Source organism: Arabidopsis lyrata (assembly GCF_000004255.2).
Source record: "Arabidopsis lyrata subsp. lyrata unplaced genomic scaffold ARALYscaffold_1, whole genome shotgun sequence".
In the NCBI taxonomy this organism is placed as follows: domain Eukaryota; kingdom Viridiplantae; phylum Streptophyta; class Magnoliopsida; order Brassicales; family Brassicaceae; genus Arabidopsis; species Arabidopsis lyrata.
In genome coordinates, this window is record NW_003302555.1 from 10,348,917 (window position 1) to 10,365,096 (window position 16,180).

Consider the following 16,180-nt stretch of genomic DNA (forward strand, 5'->3'; position numbering starts at 1 on the left):
GATTTCGTGTCTCCTGTGTACCGTCCGGCTAAGATCTCTTTTTCTCCGACAATTTCCGTTTTGGGCTTTGTCTCTTTTGTAACCGTGATTTGTCTGTAACCCAAAAGCCAAAAGCCTATTTGGGTTGATAATATAATTTTAAAATTAAAAAAAAAAAAGAAAAGAAAAGATATGTCCTAATTAACAATACCTGAATCCATATGCTTAACATCAGTGGATGAGTTTGTCCTTGATGCAACAGTTTGGACTTTGAAACATGTTGTTTCTTCTTCTCATAATCGCAGTTGAGGCCGAAACAACTCGATCACATAAACGATATTAAAACATTGAAACACCAAAACGAGAAAAAAAACATCAAACAAAATTATTATAAATCGATAAGTAGAGTATTGAGTAATCTTTGCCTCATCCCAAGTTGCTTGCATCAAAAACAAAAACAAAAAAATCACAAAGTTTGAAAACTAATTGTTGGCGCCACCAGAGAAGAATGATCTCCGCCTCTCCGGCGTTTAGGTTTGGGAGCCGGCGGACATTCTAGCGGCTGCGGAATCCTAAACTCCTCTGCTTTAGGCGTTGTGCACTCTTCCTCCTCTTCCTTCTCCGGCTTCGTCACAGGACAATTAACCGGCGACAGAATCTTGATCAGTTGGTCTCCATTAACAATTGGCTTCTTCTCCAATTCTGCTACTTCTCTGTTTTCTTCTTTACCCTTCTTATTACTCTGCACCTCTTTTCCCACAAAATCCATAGCTTACCAAAATTTTCTTTTATTAACAATTTTTTCCTTTTTGTTTTGTTTCTTTAGTTTGTGGAAGCTTTGTCGTATGTAACTTTGGTGCTTCGTTGATTAAGAAAAAAAAAAAATCAGTGAGGATTTTAAGCAAGGATTAAGAATAAATAGACTATATCACAGTTTGGATTTATCATATTAATTAATTAAAGAAGTATTAAGTCGGATTTTTTCTTCATAATCAAAAATAAACTAGGACATGGATTATTTTTTTCTTTATTATAATTGCATAATTACAAATTTCACATTACGTACGTACCACATAAAAAAAAGGTATCGCATAAACTTCATTTCATTGAGATAAAGATTTAATCTGTTTCCAATTGAAAATAGAAGTATAGAGCGAAAGAGAGAGAGTTTATAGAATAGGACAAAGAGAAAGAGTGTACTACAGAGATTTAGTTTTAAAGAGTGTAGCAGAACACAATAGTCGTTCACAAGAACTGAAGAAGTAATCACATTCTCGAATAACCAACGTTATTATCGTACTGAGTCATGAACTCGTCGTTGAACTTCTTGAAGCTATCCATGATCTCCGGCATCTCTTCTTCCGCTGGCAGGATCGTTGTCCTCAGATGGAACACGCTGTCAAAATCCACAAGAGGTATGAGTTCATAAGAAGAGATCAAATGAGCAAGAACGGAATCGTATTTGGAGATTCTTTACCCTTCTTTCTGTCCAAATCCAGAGCCAGGGACTGTGGAGATTCCTGTGGCTTCTAAGAGCTTCAGACAGTAGAAAACGTCTGGCACTTTTCCAGCTTGTTTTGCAGCTTGGATAGCTCCCGGTGGTAACCGTATTTGAGGAAACGAATACATTGCACCTAGCATTTACACAAGAAAGAATCAACTTCAACAACATATACTTCTAAATATCTACACTGGACAGGTGCTTATTGCTTCATTATTGTTTTACCTTCTGTGAAATTGCACACGACGTTTTTGCAGCTGTTGAATCCATCAGTCATGATCCTTGCTCTTCTTCTCAAAGATTCAAGAATCCCCTTGCTAAAGAAATGTGCAAAAGGGGGATTTGTTATTCAATCCATGGCTGATGATCACGAGAGTGTAAGCTTATATATATACCTTTCACGGGCGAACTGATCATATGAAATATCTCCAGGCTTTGGAGGACTAACCATCAAACCCATCTGCACAGGTCATATCACTCTCAGAACATACTGATGATTTCTACAAAAGCAAATCCAAATTACTTTAAGACCTTTGACTTACAAAAATCTGCGCAGAGACATTGGGGCTGAGGGCAATTGATGCAACCTTGTATATCTCCTCAACAACCTGCAAAATCAGAAATCTTATTATGATTATGTTATGTTTGACACATAACATAAAGTAACTAAATAAAGGTTAAAACAGAGAGTAAGACAAACCCTTGGAGGGAGGTTGGTCATCTCAAAGTATCCACCTCGCTGTCCACATTCGCCCCAATATCCTTTCGAGACTGTGTGAAAAGATACAAGCTGAACTCCCTTGCTGAACGGTGAACCCATTTCCATCAAAACCTTATGATTTTTTAAGAATGGTCATGTCAAAAGAAGGATCACAAATCAGGCACAAGTTTCCGACACATGAAGCCAACGATAGAAGCTAACCTTCTTGGAGCTGATAAAGGGACGCTCATCCTGGTATATGTTCTGCTGATAAACCTCGTCTCCCAGAAGAACCAATTTCTCGTTATAACAGAACTTCAATATCTCTCTTATGTTAGCTTCGCTTAGACACTGACCAGTTGGGTTCCCAGGGTTAATGATCACCATTGCCCTTACCTGTATACACATTCAAAGCAATTTGTAACTGGAAGAAGAAAGACATAGGCCTCAACGCTAACTGCATCACCGATTATTGCAAGAGAAAAAGGAACAAGAGTGCTTACAGTTATCCCTTGAGAACGAGCCTGAGCAACGGATTGTCGAAGGTTATTAACATCAAGTCCCCAGTTTTGAGACTCATCAAGATAGTAAGGAACAAGAGTACCACCTAACAGTGATATGGTAGCTGAGTAGAGTGGATACTGTGGAACCGGAACTAGAATCTGTCAAACGGGAAATAGAAACTTATAAATGAATGTCAGGGGTAAATCACAGCAGAAAAGATCTCCTGGGACAGAGCATTACCCCGTCTCCATCACCGCGTATAACACAATTCAAGATTTGCATCACACCTTTGCTAGCTCCATCAGTGAGAAAGATGAGTTCTGGATCACTAAAAATAAAGAAGCAGAAAGCCTAAGCTGGGTTTGTTTCAACAACAAAATATAATCCACTGAGCAGGAAAAAGTGGAATGAGAGCAATCACCTTGGATACCCATCACGTCGTTGAATGAACTCAGCAACCTCTTTCCTAACTCCTGGAAGGCCTCTGGAGTCACTGTAAGCACCTAATGAAACAGAAAAGGCAATATAACTAACTTTTTCTGATTGTCAACACTAATTTACAAATCATAGATGGGCTAAATAAGGTCATACCTAAACCGCCTGAAGTCAAGGAAAGATAATGTTTAGCTCTTGCAATAGCATCAGCTGGAAACAGCATTCCAACATTTGGGTCATCTAGTAGAAACGGAGCTTGACAAAGCGCAACCACCTGCAATTGGTTGTTTTCTTTACTATTTAGGCTTAACCTAGATTGAAGTCTACTACTCTAGTCGTCTGAGAATTGTAGATACACATACCTGACGAGGAAATGTCAACGGCTTCTGTCCTAAAGCATGAGGGTTCCCAACGTTTGTGAAGATAATCTGTTATGTAATATTCATTCCAAGTTAGCAACTGCCAATAACTGAGGACAAATCAAGTGCTAGAATCAAGTCCAAAACCAACAAAGGACCACAGGTCTAGACTGTCTAGTCTATCTAAAGCTCCTTGTTTCATATTGAAGTTGGATACAGAGACACATAGAGTAAAACCAAGATGAAAAGGCACAAGACAACCAAAAGTGTTTACCTTTTTGCCTTCTTTCTGAAGCTCAGAAGCTCGGAGATAGAGTTCACCTCTGACGGCGTATTGACACTTCTTGACGTTTTCATTCAGAGTATCATAGTCTAATGCCTTGAGAGCCATTTATGTTCACTCTTAAGCAATCGCTAGCTCACTTCTACACTCCTCTACAATTGGAACAAAACAATTCACAGCAATGAAACAAAAAAGCCAGATTGGATAAATGAATCAAGATCAAAACTAAATTGACTCTAAGAGCACACAAAGGCCCCTAATTTCTGGGTTTCTGTAGCTCATTTTCCAGAACAAATTCTTAATTAAACAGAAAAAGGAGACGCCTTTTCAGAAGGGTATTTCAAGATCAATGATCGATCCAAAAGAAGAAATCACAAACCTTCAAACTCAATGTTGTGACCCCAAAAGTCTATCTGGAGAGTCACGTTTGGTTGAAGAGCAAAGGCAAGAAAAGAGTGGGTAGAGTTAAAATATTAGTGTGTGTGATTTTAAAAAGTATTTTGTGTAGCAGATTACAATTGTGTGTATGACATGAATTTGGATCATTCCTCAATCCAATCATGTGGCTTCACAACAAAGGAAGCAGCAGAGCCACTGAAATTGACGAAGACGATTTGTCAGACAAAAGTCAATTCACGATATCTATCTATCCGTGTCTCGTTTTTATGCTACGAAGACCGTTCTTAAGGAAATAAAAATAGAAGCAGATAATTTGGAAGAGAATAAAATGTGGTGGAGATTCCAGACGAAGAGATTGTTTAGTTTTGTCATGTTATGGACTCTTCTTCTGAGAAAATTGTGCGTTTGGGAGACGACCAATAGGGTCGACCCACGTATCCTTCGTTTTTGTTTCGTTCTCTTTTGGACGCAGCACGTTTGTGTTTACTAGTGGATCGTCTTGGGCCTATTGGCTCCTCGTACTCTCAAAGGGCTTAAGTTATTTCAACACTTCAATTTTGAGAATTGATAAGTGAATGACTGAACTCAAGACTTCATAAGTGAATCAAAATGAGTTGTTTGATTTTTTTTATACTTCTTCTATCAGTACTTTCTTTTGTATTATAAGAATCGATACGAAAAAACAGTTTCTTAAGTTTCATGTGTTTCAAATGATGCATAAGCAATTGGTAATTAGTGGATCTAGTCATATCCTTGGTCATATTTTCTTGAAATGGTTAACTCATATCAATAGACAATATATCTCGAATTGGATTTTATTTCAGAAATGTTATTTTTAGGCAGTTGGCATCTTTAGAGGAGGATTGGATTATCAATGGTTGGCCGCAGGCATCTTCGATATGTACTAGTAACGGATCTTCGGCGACATGATTTCTTGTTGATTCTATTTTGTCGAGATTTTCTGTTCTCATCTAGCTTTGTTGTAGGTTTCTTCTTTTATCATTGTATTCCTTTAGACATGTAGTATCAGTCGTTTGTTTCCTTTTCATAGAGCTTTAGATTCCGGAGAAATTTTATCTTTCCACCGGCTTAAGTTGTATTTCAACAAGTATTCCTTTTTAGTATTTTCAATAAAATTCAGATGACAAAAGAAAAATTAATTCAGGACTAAAAATACAACCTACCGAGGCTTATATTGCCACATCTAGTATTACATTTTGATGTATGTGCAAATTGAATCATTGTAAACCACCCTAATATACATATATGTTAGTTTCTTTTAAATATTAATTTGTAACGGATATTATCTATCTAAAAATATGAAAGACTATTTATGCAAACTTGTATTCCCTATTTGGTTAAAGTCAAAGAAATTTTGATGTTATCTAAAATATGCATATAGACATATAATAACGTGGTATAGCATGGGATCTCATATTTAGAAGAGAAAAAAGTCTAAGAAGTCAAACTAAATTAAATTAACTGTCAGCTAAATATATGACATCTACCATATATGTCGATAACATAGCGTTTATGAAAACGCTAATAAACATGTATAATAGCACTTATCGTGAACTAAGAATGTTGATTTCTCTTGTAGCGCAGCTTAGAATTTATTTTATGTGGGAAACTTATTTAGTTAAAAATAAAGTTGAATTCTTAGAAGCTGAGATACTACAGTTTGTGTTATAAAACTCCCCTTGAAAAAACCATCCGTTGATTTTAGCTCTTAATTTTGTACTCTACGGCTCTAAGGTTCATTTCCAAAAATGCATGCTAACACTCGCTCTTTAAGATGAGATGAAAAGTTTTCTCATCTGAAAAATTTATAGTTAAGGTTGTTATTCAGTTCTAAGTCATTGGAAAATCCTTTGACATTGCCAATATTCATTTTCATTAGCATCTTCTTGGAAAAAAATTCTTGTGGTTGTTCCAATACAAACTCAAGTACTTTTTTGTATCGTTAACGATTAAAAACCAACATTAAAGTTCTTTTATGATAAATTATTATGTAACATTACTTTAAAAAGTTTATAACAAAACATTACCAAAATGTTAAATAAAACACTCAAGGCTGGTTGCATTTGAGATCCTTGATGGTGGCGAGTCTGTGGATAAAGACGTCAAAGTCGTCGTCGCGGCTAAGCATGCTGACACGGACGTACTTCCTATCACAACCACATCGGTCCCCTCCTCTCGTCAAAACCTTCTTCTCCTTCAAGAGACTTCCAAGATCTCTTTCCTCTTTATACCCCAACCAGGCAAACGCTACAACAACACAAACCGTTAACGACCCAACCGTTAACAAATTCAACACAAAAATGGGTTTGTTGTTTCTAGTACGTACCAGGAGAAGTGGAGATGGTTTTGCCAAAGAAGTTGCAGAAGGCTTGAGGGTAATTAGGGAGAGTGAATGCGTCACCGGATTCAACGACCTCTCGTAGCCTCTCCCACCGTGACTTCATCTTCTCGTAGCCATACTCGAAGAAGCTCTCCGATTGAGTCCGACAGGTTTTGGTCAGTTCGTTGAGAATTGTAGTGGCTCGAGTTTGTGACTCCTTCGACACACCAATGGAGTTTATTGTTAAGTAGTGCACCATCTTCTTAGCAACCTCTATGTCCTTCACTAACGCCCACCTTCACCCACAAAACGTAACATATTCAATAATTCTACAACAATATGTAAAAAGAAATCTTACATAAATAAGTTGATTTAGAGACAACTAAATTTTAATTTAGTATATGTCGCTTAAAACTATATCACCGTGTTTAAACAAACATGATCAAGTGGTTAGTTAGTCTCACCCAATGCGTGACCCAGCGTGGCCAGTGATTTTGGAGAAGGTGAAGAGCATAAGGTCATGGTCTTGACGGCGAGTGATGGGAGTGTAGTGTGGCCAGTAATACGCGAAGTCGTGGATCACTTTCCCATCCTCCCTACGGTTCACCACCGGCTCTCTCATGGTCCCATCAGGGTTGTTCGGTGACGTCACCAACTCTATATACGGTCCTTTGTTGTCAAACGTCCTTGCGTCTCCTTCCCATTTGTATAGCGACGATTGAACATACGATGCCTCCTCCACGTATGTCTATAACAATACATAAAAACCAAAATATTGAGCGTACTTTAAATGAAGAATATGTTTTTGGTAGCCAAAAAAAAATTGGGACATGAGCATTAATTAAACTAAGGTCAGTTTTTGTATTTTTCTTTGTGGTCAAGAAACATGTCTACAAAACGTCAAAACCCTAAAATAAGAACGCTAGTGAATATCTAAAATATATACACCAAATTAAACCAGTGGGTGAGGGCTTACGGAGTAATAAGGAACCGCTACGACGATGCTGACAGGTTTGACCTTAGAGAGCGACGAAAGAGCAAACAAAGCGGCCTGACAAAGCTGTGACGAGCCAGTCCCCACCACGATGTAGCGTTCCTCGGTAGCTGCATTACCGATTGCACCATGCAACGCCTTGATCGCCTTCTCAAGCTCTGGCTCTAGGAACCAACACACGTTCGTTGTATCGCTGAAGTAACTCATCAGATCCCATGCTGGTATCACCACCGTACACCTATCCTTCTTCTTCATCCAATACTCTTGAAACGCCGTCGGATCTCCTCTGCAAAAATTGTTTACAAGCAAATCAATCTCTTTTTTTCAGAATCCATCATGAATCTCTACGTCAAGACGGTTTGCTTTGACAAAACGAAATTAACAAAGTTGATTTTCAGTGGATGATTATGCAATAAAAGTGAGTTTTTGGTAGAAATAGAACACATACTGATCAAGATTGATGACGTCATCCGACAAGCACTTCTCCTTGTTCGAATCACTGTATGATTTCTTCGAATTTTCACACCCAATCATCTTCTTCGTGTCCTTGTTTACTCTCTTGCTGGCTATTTTAACAATGTGTAAGAAGAATGTTAGTGATTGGGAAAATCGTATGGAGTCTATTTATAAGGGGAGTACTGAAAATAAATAACTTATATGGAGTCTATTAATTAAAAGGTAAATACAACTCCAAAAAGGTAAAATATTTGTGTTGTGTATTGTCAGCTGTAGAAACATATGCTCCATTTTTGTGGTCAATATTTAGTTATTCAACAATTTTGGGTCAATATGTATCTCATAGTTATGATCGTTCTCCTAACTACGCCAAATGTCATAACGAATCTATCATACTTTTGTAGAAAACTTATTTAAGGGATGTGGTCAAGAGATTATTATCTAGATAATTTCTTTTATTTAATTACTATTTAATACTAGAATTTTAAGTCAGATACATTTCACTTAGATAAGAACACAGGTTTTACTCCAGCAGTATGTCCCCACGTGTTGTGTTATCGTTCTATTTTCATTTCCTTTTTATTTGTTCTTACAGTGAATTTGGGATAAATTAGTAGTTAAAGATATTTTGTGATATGTTCAAGATAACTAGTATAGATATAATCGAATTTAACCGTACAAGAAATATTTTTAGATACAAACTTGATAAAATTGTGGACTCTATATATTGAGAATCCGTAAATGTGGATCGATATAAATTTTCAAAATTTAATATTTAGGGTTTAGGATTTAGCTATAATATTTCTAAATTTAAAGTCGCTAGTAGAGTTTAGGAGTATAACTTAAAACATTAATCTTTTGTATTCAGATAGATTTATATCTACCATGTAACATGTTGAGTTTCTATGCAGTTTAGTTTAGCTACTATGAATTGCTAAAAAAGAAAAAAATCAATTATAACTCAATGATTTAAATTATAAATGATGTAATAAAATAATAATGACTCCATTTTATTTATATTAAACCATATAAAATTTATTAATACCGTCATTGTCTGGCGTGAAATTTATATATTAAACCGTAATTAAAAGTGTAGCGCCGTCATTTTTTATCAGCGCCGATATTGTGTCACATCAATTTTTTTATTAAACCATGTTAAAAATGTAGTACCGTAATTTTTTTTGTTAGTGCCGTCATCGTGTCACATAAAATTTGTATATTAAACCACGTTAAAAATGTAACGCCGTCTTCTTTTTGTTAATACCGTCATTGTGTCACATAAAAGTTTAAATATTATAGTGGGAATAAGTTGTTGACAAAAAAAACATAGCATTAAATTAGATATTTTAAATTAAATATTATTAATTCAAGTATATTTAAATGACCAATATAAATCTCATGCTATTTAAAATATAATTGATAGTATTATATAATCAAAATTGCAACTATTAGTATTACTATGAAGCCAAATTATTAATTTGGACAAAAAAAGCAAATTATCAAATCTAGTTTTAGGATCATAATAACACTGCTTCTACAATGTTTTTAATGATATAAAGTAACATTAAAAAAAAACAATAAATAATGAATCTATGGATACTTAATAAACTTAAAACAAAGAGATATCAGTTTAATTTGAAAATAATTATTTGAAGTTTAAAACGTCACTCACTTTACATGCACATCCTTTATTGCGTGTCAAACGAGTGGTGTTAAACGTCAAAAGGACTCAAAACTAGCCTTACACTATTTTATACACGCGAGATGCGACGATCTAACAAAAAACATACTCGGCAATAGCTAGATGAATTCATATCTTTTATACACTAGTTTAGTCTCATGTTATACTAGACTTGAGATTTCTAACAGAATTCAAGGCAACATGGAAACGTTATCTTCGAATAGGATATTATCATACACATAGTGAACACTGTCAATTACAAATCCTAATCCAGTAATCTTAAGACGCTGGTCAGAGTTAGGAGACACCAAAATCTTGAGCTTTGGGGATTCTTGTTGTACAAACGAAGCCATACATTTGTTGATGACATTTTGGTCTCTCTATTCTTCTTGGTCTCCTCTTTCATGGTGTTGAGCTTCGTTAGGCAATGTCTGAGGAGCCTTCCTGAATACATGTTTCCTGCACCGCTCAAAGATACTGTCGTAGATCAAATCGAACTCCACACCTGCTCGCTCTCGGTTTATAATAAACATTATATGATCTGCCTCCACGATCTTGTAGTACCTGAAACATACCAAGAAAAACCGGTAAGACTATTTATCTTTCACTGAATCTCCAAGAAACTGTAATCCAGGTCAAATGTAATGGCTAAAGCGAGAAGAGGACTAACCAAATGCCTGGTAGGAGAGGGAGACAGTCTGAGTCACTACGAAGAATGAGACTACGATGTTCAACCGGAATTCGTGGGTGAGTCATGGATATTGTGTTCAGTGCTCCATCATTGTCCTGCCAATCTTCATCTCTGCAATACCAAATTTGAACAGAGATTAGTATACTGTATGGTGTAGCTTTAAGTGGAGAAACAAAGTTCAGAGAATCTGACCTGTAGCCTTTATAAGGCAGAGGAATGTCACGAGGAAATTGCCACTGACTCATCTGCAACACGCGGATGAAAAGCAGAGGATGGATTCCCATCACGCCTGAAGGAACAGTCATCATTCCAAGAGGTTTAGTAGTACGCTTAGTCGCATAGCTGAAGTAGAACGTGTTTGGGAAAGTCTGCAGACTAGCGTTTAGCTTCATTGAACTCTGGATTGAGAGGTCAGGCAAGATCCAATCTCCAGATGCAGCAAAAGGACCTGCGTTTCCAAGAAGAAGATCGACTAGGCCGCGGACACCTGTCTTCTTTCTCGACATGTTGAAATGGTCGAACCCGAAATTGTAATAGGATTTGAGCCAAGGAATGTCAATCCAGTCATACATTATGACTCCAAGTTTGCAAATCTGAAGCAGTGATATAGGTTTCAGGGACTTCCCGTCTTCCGGTCTGACAACAATAGCACACATTTTGGATTATAATTCGAAGAATTGTTAAGGAAGAGGTCACAAGAAAGAAGAGAAACTCACTGAATTCCATCGATGTAGGTTCGAGTAGTCCCGTTTAATGCCCCTGACAAAGATGTTAAACTCAACACCCAGTTCTCATTCGTGTTCTCATAACCCTCAAACATCTGAACATAACAAAACACAAGCAAATAAGTTCAACAACACAACCAAATCCAACTCAATCAATTGATAAAGTCTTTAGTTATTTTACACAGTTTACCTTGTCAGCGAGCATTTGCTGCAACACACGAACAACTTGAGCACCAGCAGAATGACCAACAAAGTGAATAGGATGATCTTCATCCCATTCTTGGTATTCCCCTGAAGTAAAATCAACCATTCATCAGCACAAGAGTCAATCTAAAAGCTACTCAAAAAATCCAAAGAGAACACATAAAAGACTAAACCTTTTTCATAAAAACGACCAAATTGAGAATGCCCACAAGCTTTACTATGTTCTTCACCATAATCAACTAATCCACCTTTCAGATAATAAAACAGTTCTCTTGCCCTACAAAAACACTTTATCAGCAATTCCCCTTGAGAGTTGAAACTATATGATAACAAAAAGATTGGAACTTTCTCTTTTACCTATCGTGTACACTCGTCAAAGACCCCAAATCAGGCACTAACACTCTCTCATCCTTCTTCTCTGCTCCAGCAAAGTATGATAATCCACCTAATCTCTGCAATGGCAAATCCAATTAACGAAAACAAAAAAAAAACACTTGCATGTAGAAAAGCAAAGAAAGTTTTGAACTTACTCCTTTGCCAAATCCGAAAATCCCATGAACCAAAACAATGGGAGGCAAATCATTGACGTCTTTAGTCTTTTCTTGGTCAATTTGTCTGACTTCAATGGTGGCTTTGGGTTTGAAGATTGACTCGCTCAACGACTGAGTAAGATCTCCGGCGACGGCAGAGCTAAATATATAAAGCCCATAAAACATATGAACAACGGAGCTCACAGATAGCTCTGCTACCTGTATAGCTGATACCATCAACCATGGAATCATCCTCCTCCTTAACCAAAACCCAAAACTCAAATCTTTCGTCTCAAAAACCAATCTTGTTTAAAACCCAGTAATCAAAATCTGATTTTTCACAAAGAAGATGAACCAAATTCCAATTTTGGTTCTTCAGATTACCTAATAAGAAACTACAGTGAAAGAAAGAAGAAAACGAGTCAACAGAGATTGCTCTGTATCAACATTGAATCAATATCAAAAACCCTAAAGAAGATGATGAACAATCAAATTATGATGAATCACTGTTTTTGATTGAATGATTCTTTCTGTGTAAAATGGTTTATCTCTCAGAAACACACAACTTTCTCGTTCGTTTTTCTGCCCTCACGCATGAAAGAGAGCTCTGTTTTCTAAGGACCAATGAAAGACGCACACTTAATTTTTATTTTCTCTATTTAACTTTGTTTTTTAGGAAAAATCTCGAAATTGTGTTTCGTGATTGATGCTTTCTTGTGTATAAGATGAAACGTGTATGTTTTGGGAAAATAAAAGTGGGTTCCATTGAGATTTGAGAAATATGTGGTGAACTGTTTTATTTACAAAATTAAATAAAAATAAATGTAACATTTGGTTGGTATAAGTAGGAGCAGTTGCTGAACTGTCAAATAATACATACAAGTGTTGGGAGAATGCTTCTTCATGTTTCGTGAAATTTCTAATAAGTTTTCGTGGTCCACATTAAATCACGTCGTACACACCTCCACGTTTGAAACTTTATGAATGACATTTCTACAGAGAAAAAGTAAATTTGGTTTGGAGCTTTTAGATTTGTGTGTGTTAATTTTGAATCTCTACAATTAAGCATGTTTCTCTTAATTAGTTTAAAATCTTTATTCAGAGTAGTCAACTTTAGCATGTCCTAAAGATCTTACCTATAACCTTCTTGGTAGATTAGTTTGATTGTTTGAGTACTTCTTTACTCATCGGTTTTTTTTTTTCCGTTAAATTAATGTATGGATTTAATAAATTTAATAAAAATGCATGAGTGTAAGGTTTCAAATTTCACGATTTTCGAAAAAGTAATTATTCCCTCCGTTCATTGAAGTTTGATGTTCTAGTGTTTTGAGTTTGTTTCACAAATATTGATTTTCTAGATTTTTTTTATTTTTAATTAACTGATTTTAATAAATCGTAGATTTCAAAACGTAATGATTAACTATTTCAAATTACTATTGGTTCATAATTTATTAAAAAATATTTAATAAAAGTAAATAATTAAACAATGATTGTTTCTTAAAAAAATGTGAAATCTCTAGAAAATCAATCTTTTAGGAACAGAGGGAGTACTAAAATGTGAATGTGAGCAATTTCGAGAAACTAATGAGTTTAAGGTTCAACTAACAAGACGACTCATGCAAAGAAACCATCCATATTTTTATTTTTGTTGAACCTAAAATTCATACAATAAATTTGTTTAAATAGAGAAAAAAAATCCGAAAAACTATGTTTATTAAGTTTTCAATCAAACATTCGATTGTACTCCCTTTGTATCATAAAGAATGATTTTTGAGGTTTTATTTTTGTATCAAAAAAATTGATTTTCTGTAAAATTTTATCAATTAATGTTAATAAATTATGAATTTCAATAATCATTAATTGAGAATTTTAAAATTTGATGAATTACTATTGGTTAATAGCTATGAGAAAGGGTTTGATATGAATAAACGATATATTTATAACTAAACATTAAATATTTTTCTTAATTGGTGTAAAAACTCTATAAAATCAAAATTTTCGTTGAAAAAAAAAAAAGGTTGCATGCAGGATTACACTTGTACTATGGCCGTTCAAGTCATATCAATTTGTACTTTCTACCTAATTTATCATGTATTCTTCTTTTTCTTTCTAATTCAGTCCAATCTATACTTCTTTCCAGTTCACCAAATTCAATTAATCTCCTTCATTTGTGATTAAAAATCGTAAAATCGCATTCAAAATATTGTATTTATGTAAAACCGAGTTTGACTTGTCAAAACTATTCAATCCCAAGGTAAGCCCTCTTGTTGAAAGTGAGTGTTCGATTTTATAAGAAAAAAAATACATTTTGCCCCAAATCGTGATACAATAAACACGGCTTTACGATTTTTAATTGCAATTAATGAGATTAATTGAATTTTATGACTTCATAAAGAATTTTATAGATTTGATAGAATTAGAAAGAAGAAAAAGAATACATACTAAATAGGGCAGAAGCCGAAAGTACATGATGATATGAGTTAAACGGCTATAGTACGGGTGTATTGCAACAAACAGCCCAAAAGAAAAAATAGAGAGTCTGATTGGTAACCAAAAACTGTACAAGTTTTTTAGCTGTTAGCTACAGCTGTAAGCTTTACCGGAATAGTGCAAAACTGTAAGATATAGCGCAAAACTGTAAGATATAGGTGTACAAAAAAGCTGTACAAAAAAACTGAGAGTAAAACTGCTAATAACGCTTTTGATAAAGCTTTTGTGATTGGTAAATGTCAAAACTGTACACGCTGTACCGTTTTGATAATGGGTTACCATTCAAAACCAGAAAGTTTAAAAGCATAACATCACACTGCTCTATCCGAGTTTACAATATAGAGATCAAACTTTGGAAATAACAAAGAATATCTGCACTTGATTTAGATGTGAAAACTAAATCATATGATCCAGTTTGGGGATCATGTAGTACCAGTGAATCCCCAGAATCACGTTCATAAAGCAGTAACTTGTTCTTCCCTAAAACTGCTAGTGGTCTGAGTGCAAATTTGTGGAACCCAAACCAATCAAAAGTTGAAACCAGATCTATCGAATATATTTCATCCCATGCTTCCTTCGCTGCACTGAACGACCATATCTTTTGCTCGGGCCACTGAACCTCGGACACGCACAAACAATTATTAAGGTTGCACATGATGATCTCTGTATGAGAGTCGTGGACAAAAGGAGCTTTAGAGATGGCTTTGAAAGTTTCGGTGTGAAGATCGAAAGACAAAACCTTGGTTTCACCCTCATAGGGGGCGGTGAACCAATGAAGTGAGCCGTCAAAATATATAGGATCCTGAGAAAAGAGAATCCGATAAGGAGAGGCAGGGACTACGAACCTCCAAGTGTTGGTGCTGAAATCAAAAACTTCACATGTAGTGGCGTTTTCTAGGCCTAACTCGAGTGAGTTATATAACCAAACGGGCTTGTATATACACCTGAATTTGTCTTTACCGAATCCAAGCTGGGGGAAGGGGGATCCAGTGGCCATGTTTGTTTTCCAAGTGTTGAAAGTGAGTAGTTGATAGCTAGATAAAGGAAAGGTTCGATGCCATCTAGTGGTGGGATTAACCACAATACTTGAATTGTCGACATCGTAGAGGCATACCAGACCGTCACAACTACTACTACAAACTTGGTACAATGTGTTCTCCCAAGGAGTAGGGATCTTAGAGCTTCTATGTTTGGATTAGCAACAGAATTATCAGCCACGGACACTAAAAGGACATCTGGATCCTGTGATTGCCTACGGATCAATTGTGTTTCTTTGAATCTCCTAGATTCTATTGTAGATCTCCACTGTTTCGATACACACTTGAATCTAAGGAGAGATTTCACCGGAAGTCTCTCCAGAATTTGCTCAAACACATCATGGGGTAGCAATTCCATACTAAACTGATGAAGAGAGGATTGACGATATGGTTCAAATATAAATAAATAAGAGTAATTGGAAATAGAAGAAGGAATCAAAAAGCAAAACACTATGCCCTTACCTCTTTAGATGATAGATTCTTCTGTCCTCGTAGTTCCTTGGTTCCAATTATTCTACTCTTCTTCTTCTATTTTCTCTCTTAATCGCTTTATGCTCTCTGCAACTTTTCCTAAGAATTTTTTTTTTTATCAAAAAAAGGAGAATATAAATAATTGGAAAAAATCACCATTTCGTTCCACTTTTAGGAAAGGAAATTTGTCAAAAATTATATATTTATGAATAGTTCAAAGTAAATTTTCTAAAAGATAACAACAAATGTTTGAAAAAAAAAAAAAAGGTAGTTACAGATAAAAATCAAATCTATATGGAAGGAGGTTTTGTTTTTTTTTTTGGTAAGATCAATATAGAAGATTATAGCAAGATTGTTTGCGCTAATGAAATAAAAAAAAGCAAATTTCTTGTCAAATTAA

The 16,180-nt window shown here is 35.4% G+C and overlaps 3 protein-coding genes and 1 pseudogene across 3 annotated transcripts; all 4 read right to left on the reverse strand.

Moving 5' to 3' along the window:
- Positions 1-1,064: 1,064 nt before the first annotated feature.
- Positions 1,065-4,425, reverse strand: LOC9329338 (glutamate--glyoxylate aminotransferase 1). Its single transcript, XM_021012012.1, has 14 exons — positions 4,141-4,425; positions 3,753-3,913; positions 3,482-3,547; positions 3,276-3,393; positions 3,106-3,187; positions 2,925-3,012; positions 2,684-2,842; positions 2,403-2,576; positions 2,181-2,312; positions 2,023-2,088; positions 1,876-1,940; positions 1,706-1,797; positions 1,457-1,613; positions 1,065-1,375 (listed from the first exon to the last, which is right to left on the reverse strand). The coding sequence occupies exons 2-14, from the start codon at positions 3,867-3,869 to the stop codon at positions 1,246-1,248; spliced, it is 1,446 nt and encodes a 481-aa protein (XP_020867671.1). The 5' UTR covers positions 3,870-3,913; positions 4,141-4,425; the 3' UTR covers positions 1,065-1,245.
- A 1,610-nt stretch (positions 4,426-6,035) lies between these two features.
- LOC9329339 (tryptophan aminotransferase-related protein 1) lies at positions 6,036-8,106 on the reverse strand. Its single transcript, XM_002893232.2, has 5 exons — positions 7,944-8,106; positions 7,478-7,781; positions 6,966-7,249; positions 6,508-6,797; positions 6,036-6,428 (listed from the first exon to the last, which is right to left on the reverse strand). Exons 1-5 carry the CDS (start codon positions 8,027-8,029, stop codon positions 6,229-6,231), a joined length of 1,164 nt encoding a protein of 387 aa, XP_002893278.1. The 5' UTR covers positions 8,030-8,106; the 3' UTR covers positions 6,036-6,228.
- A 1,642-nt stretch (positions 8,107-9,748) lies between these two features.
- Positions 9,749-12,430, reverse strand: LOC9329340 (lipase). Its single transcript, XM_002893233.2, has 8 exons — positions 11,783-12,430; positions 11,610-11,704; positions 11,426-11,529; positions 11,239-11,339; positions 11,040-11,143; positions 10,516-10,959; positions 10,303-10,434; positions 9,749-10,196 (listed from the first exon to the last, which is right to left on the reverse strand). The coding sequence occupies exons 1-8, from the start codon at positions 12,032-12,034 to the stop codon at positions 10,013-10,015; spliced, it is 1,416 nt and encodes a 471-aa protein (XP_002893279.1). The 5' UTR covers positions 12,035-12,430; the 3' UTR covers positions 9,749-10,012.
- Positions 12,431-14,529: 2,099 nt separating this feature from the next.
- On the reverse strand, positions 14,530-15,908 carry LOC110225479 (annotated as a pseudogene).
- Positions 15,909-16,180: the final 272 nt, after the last annotated feature.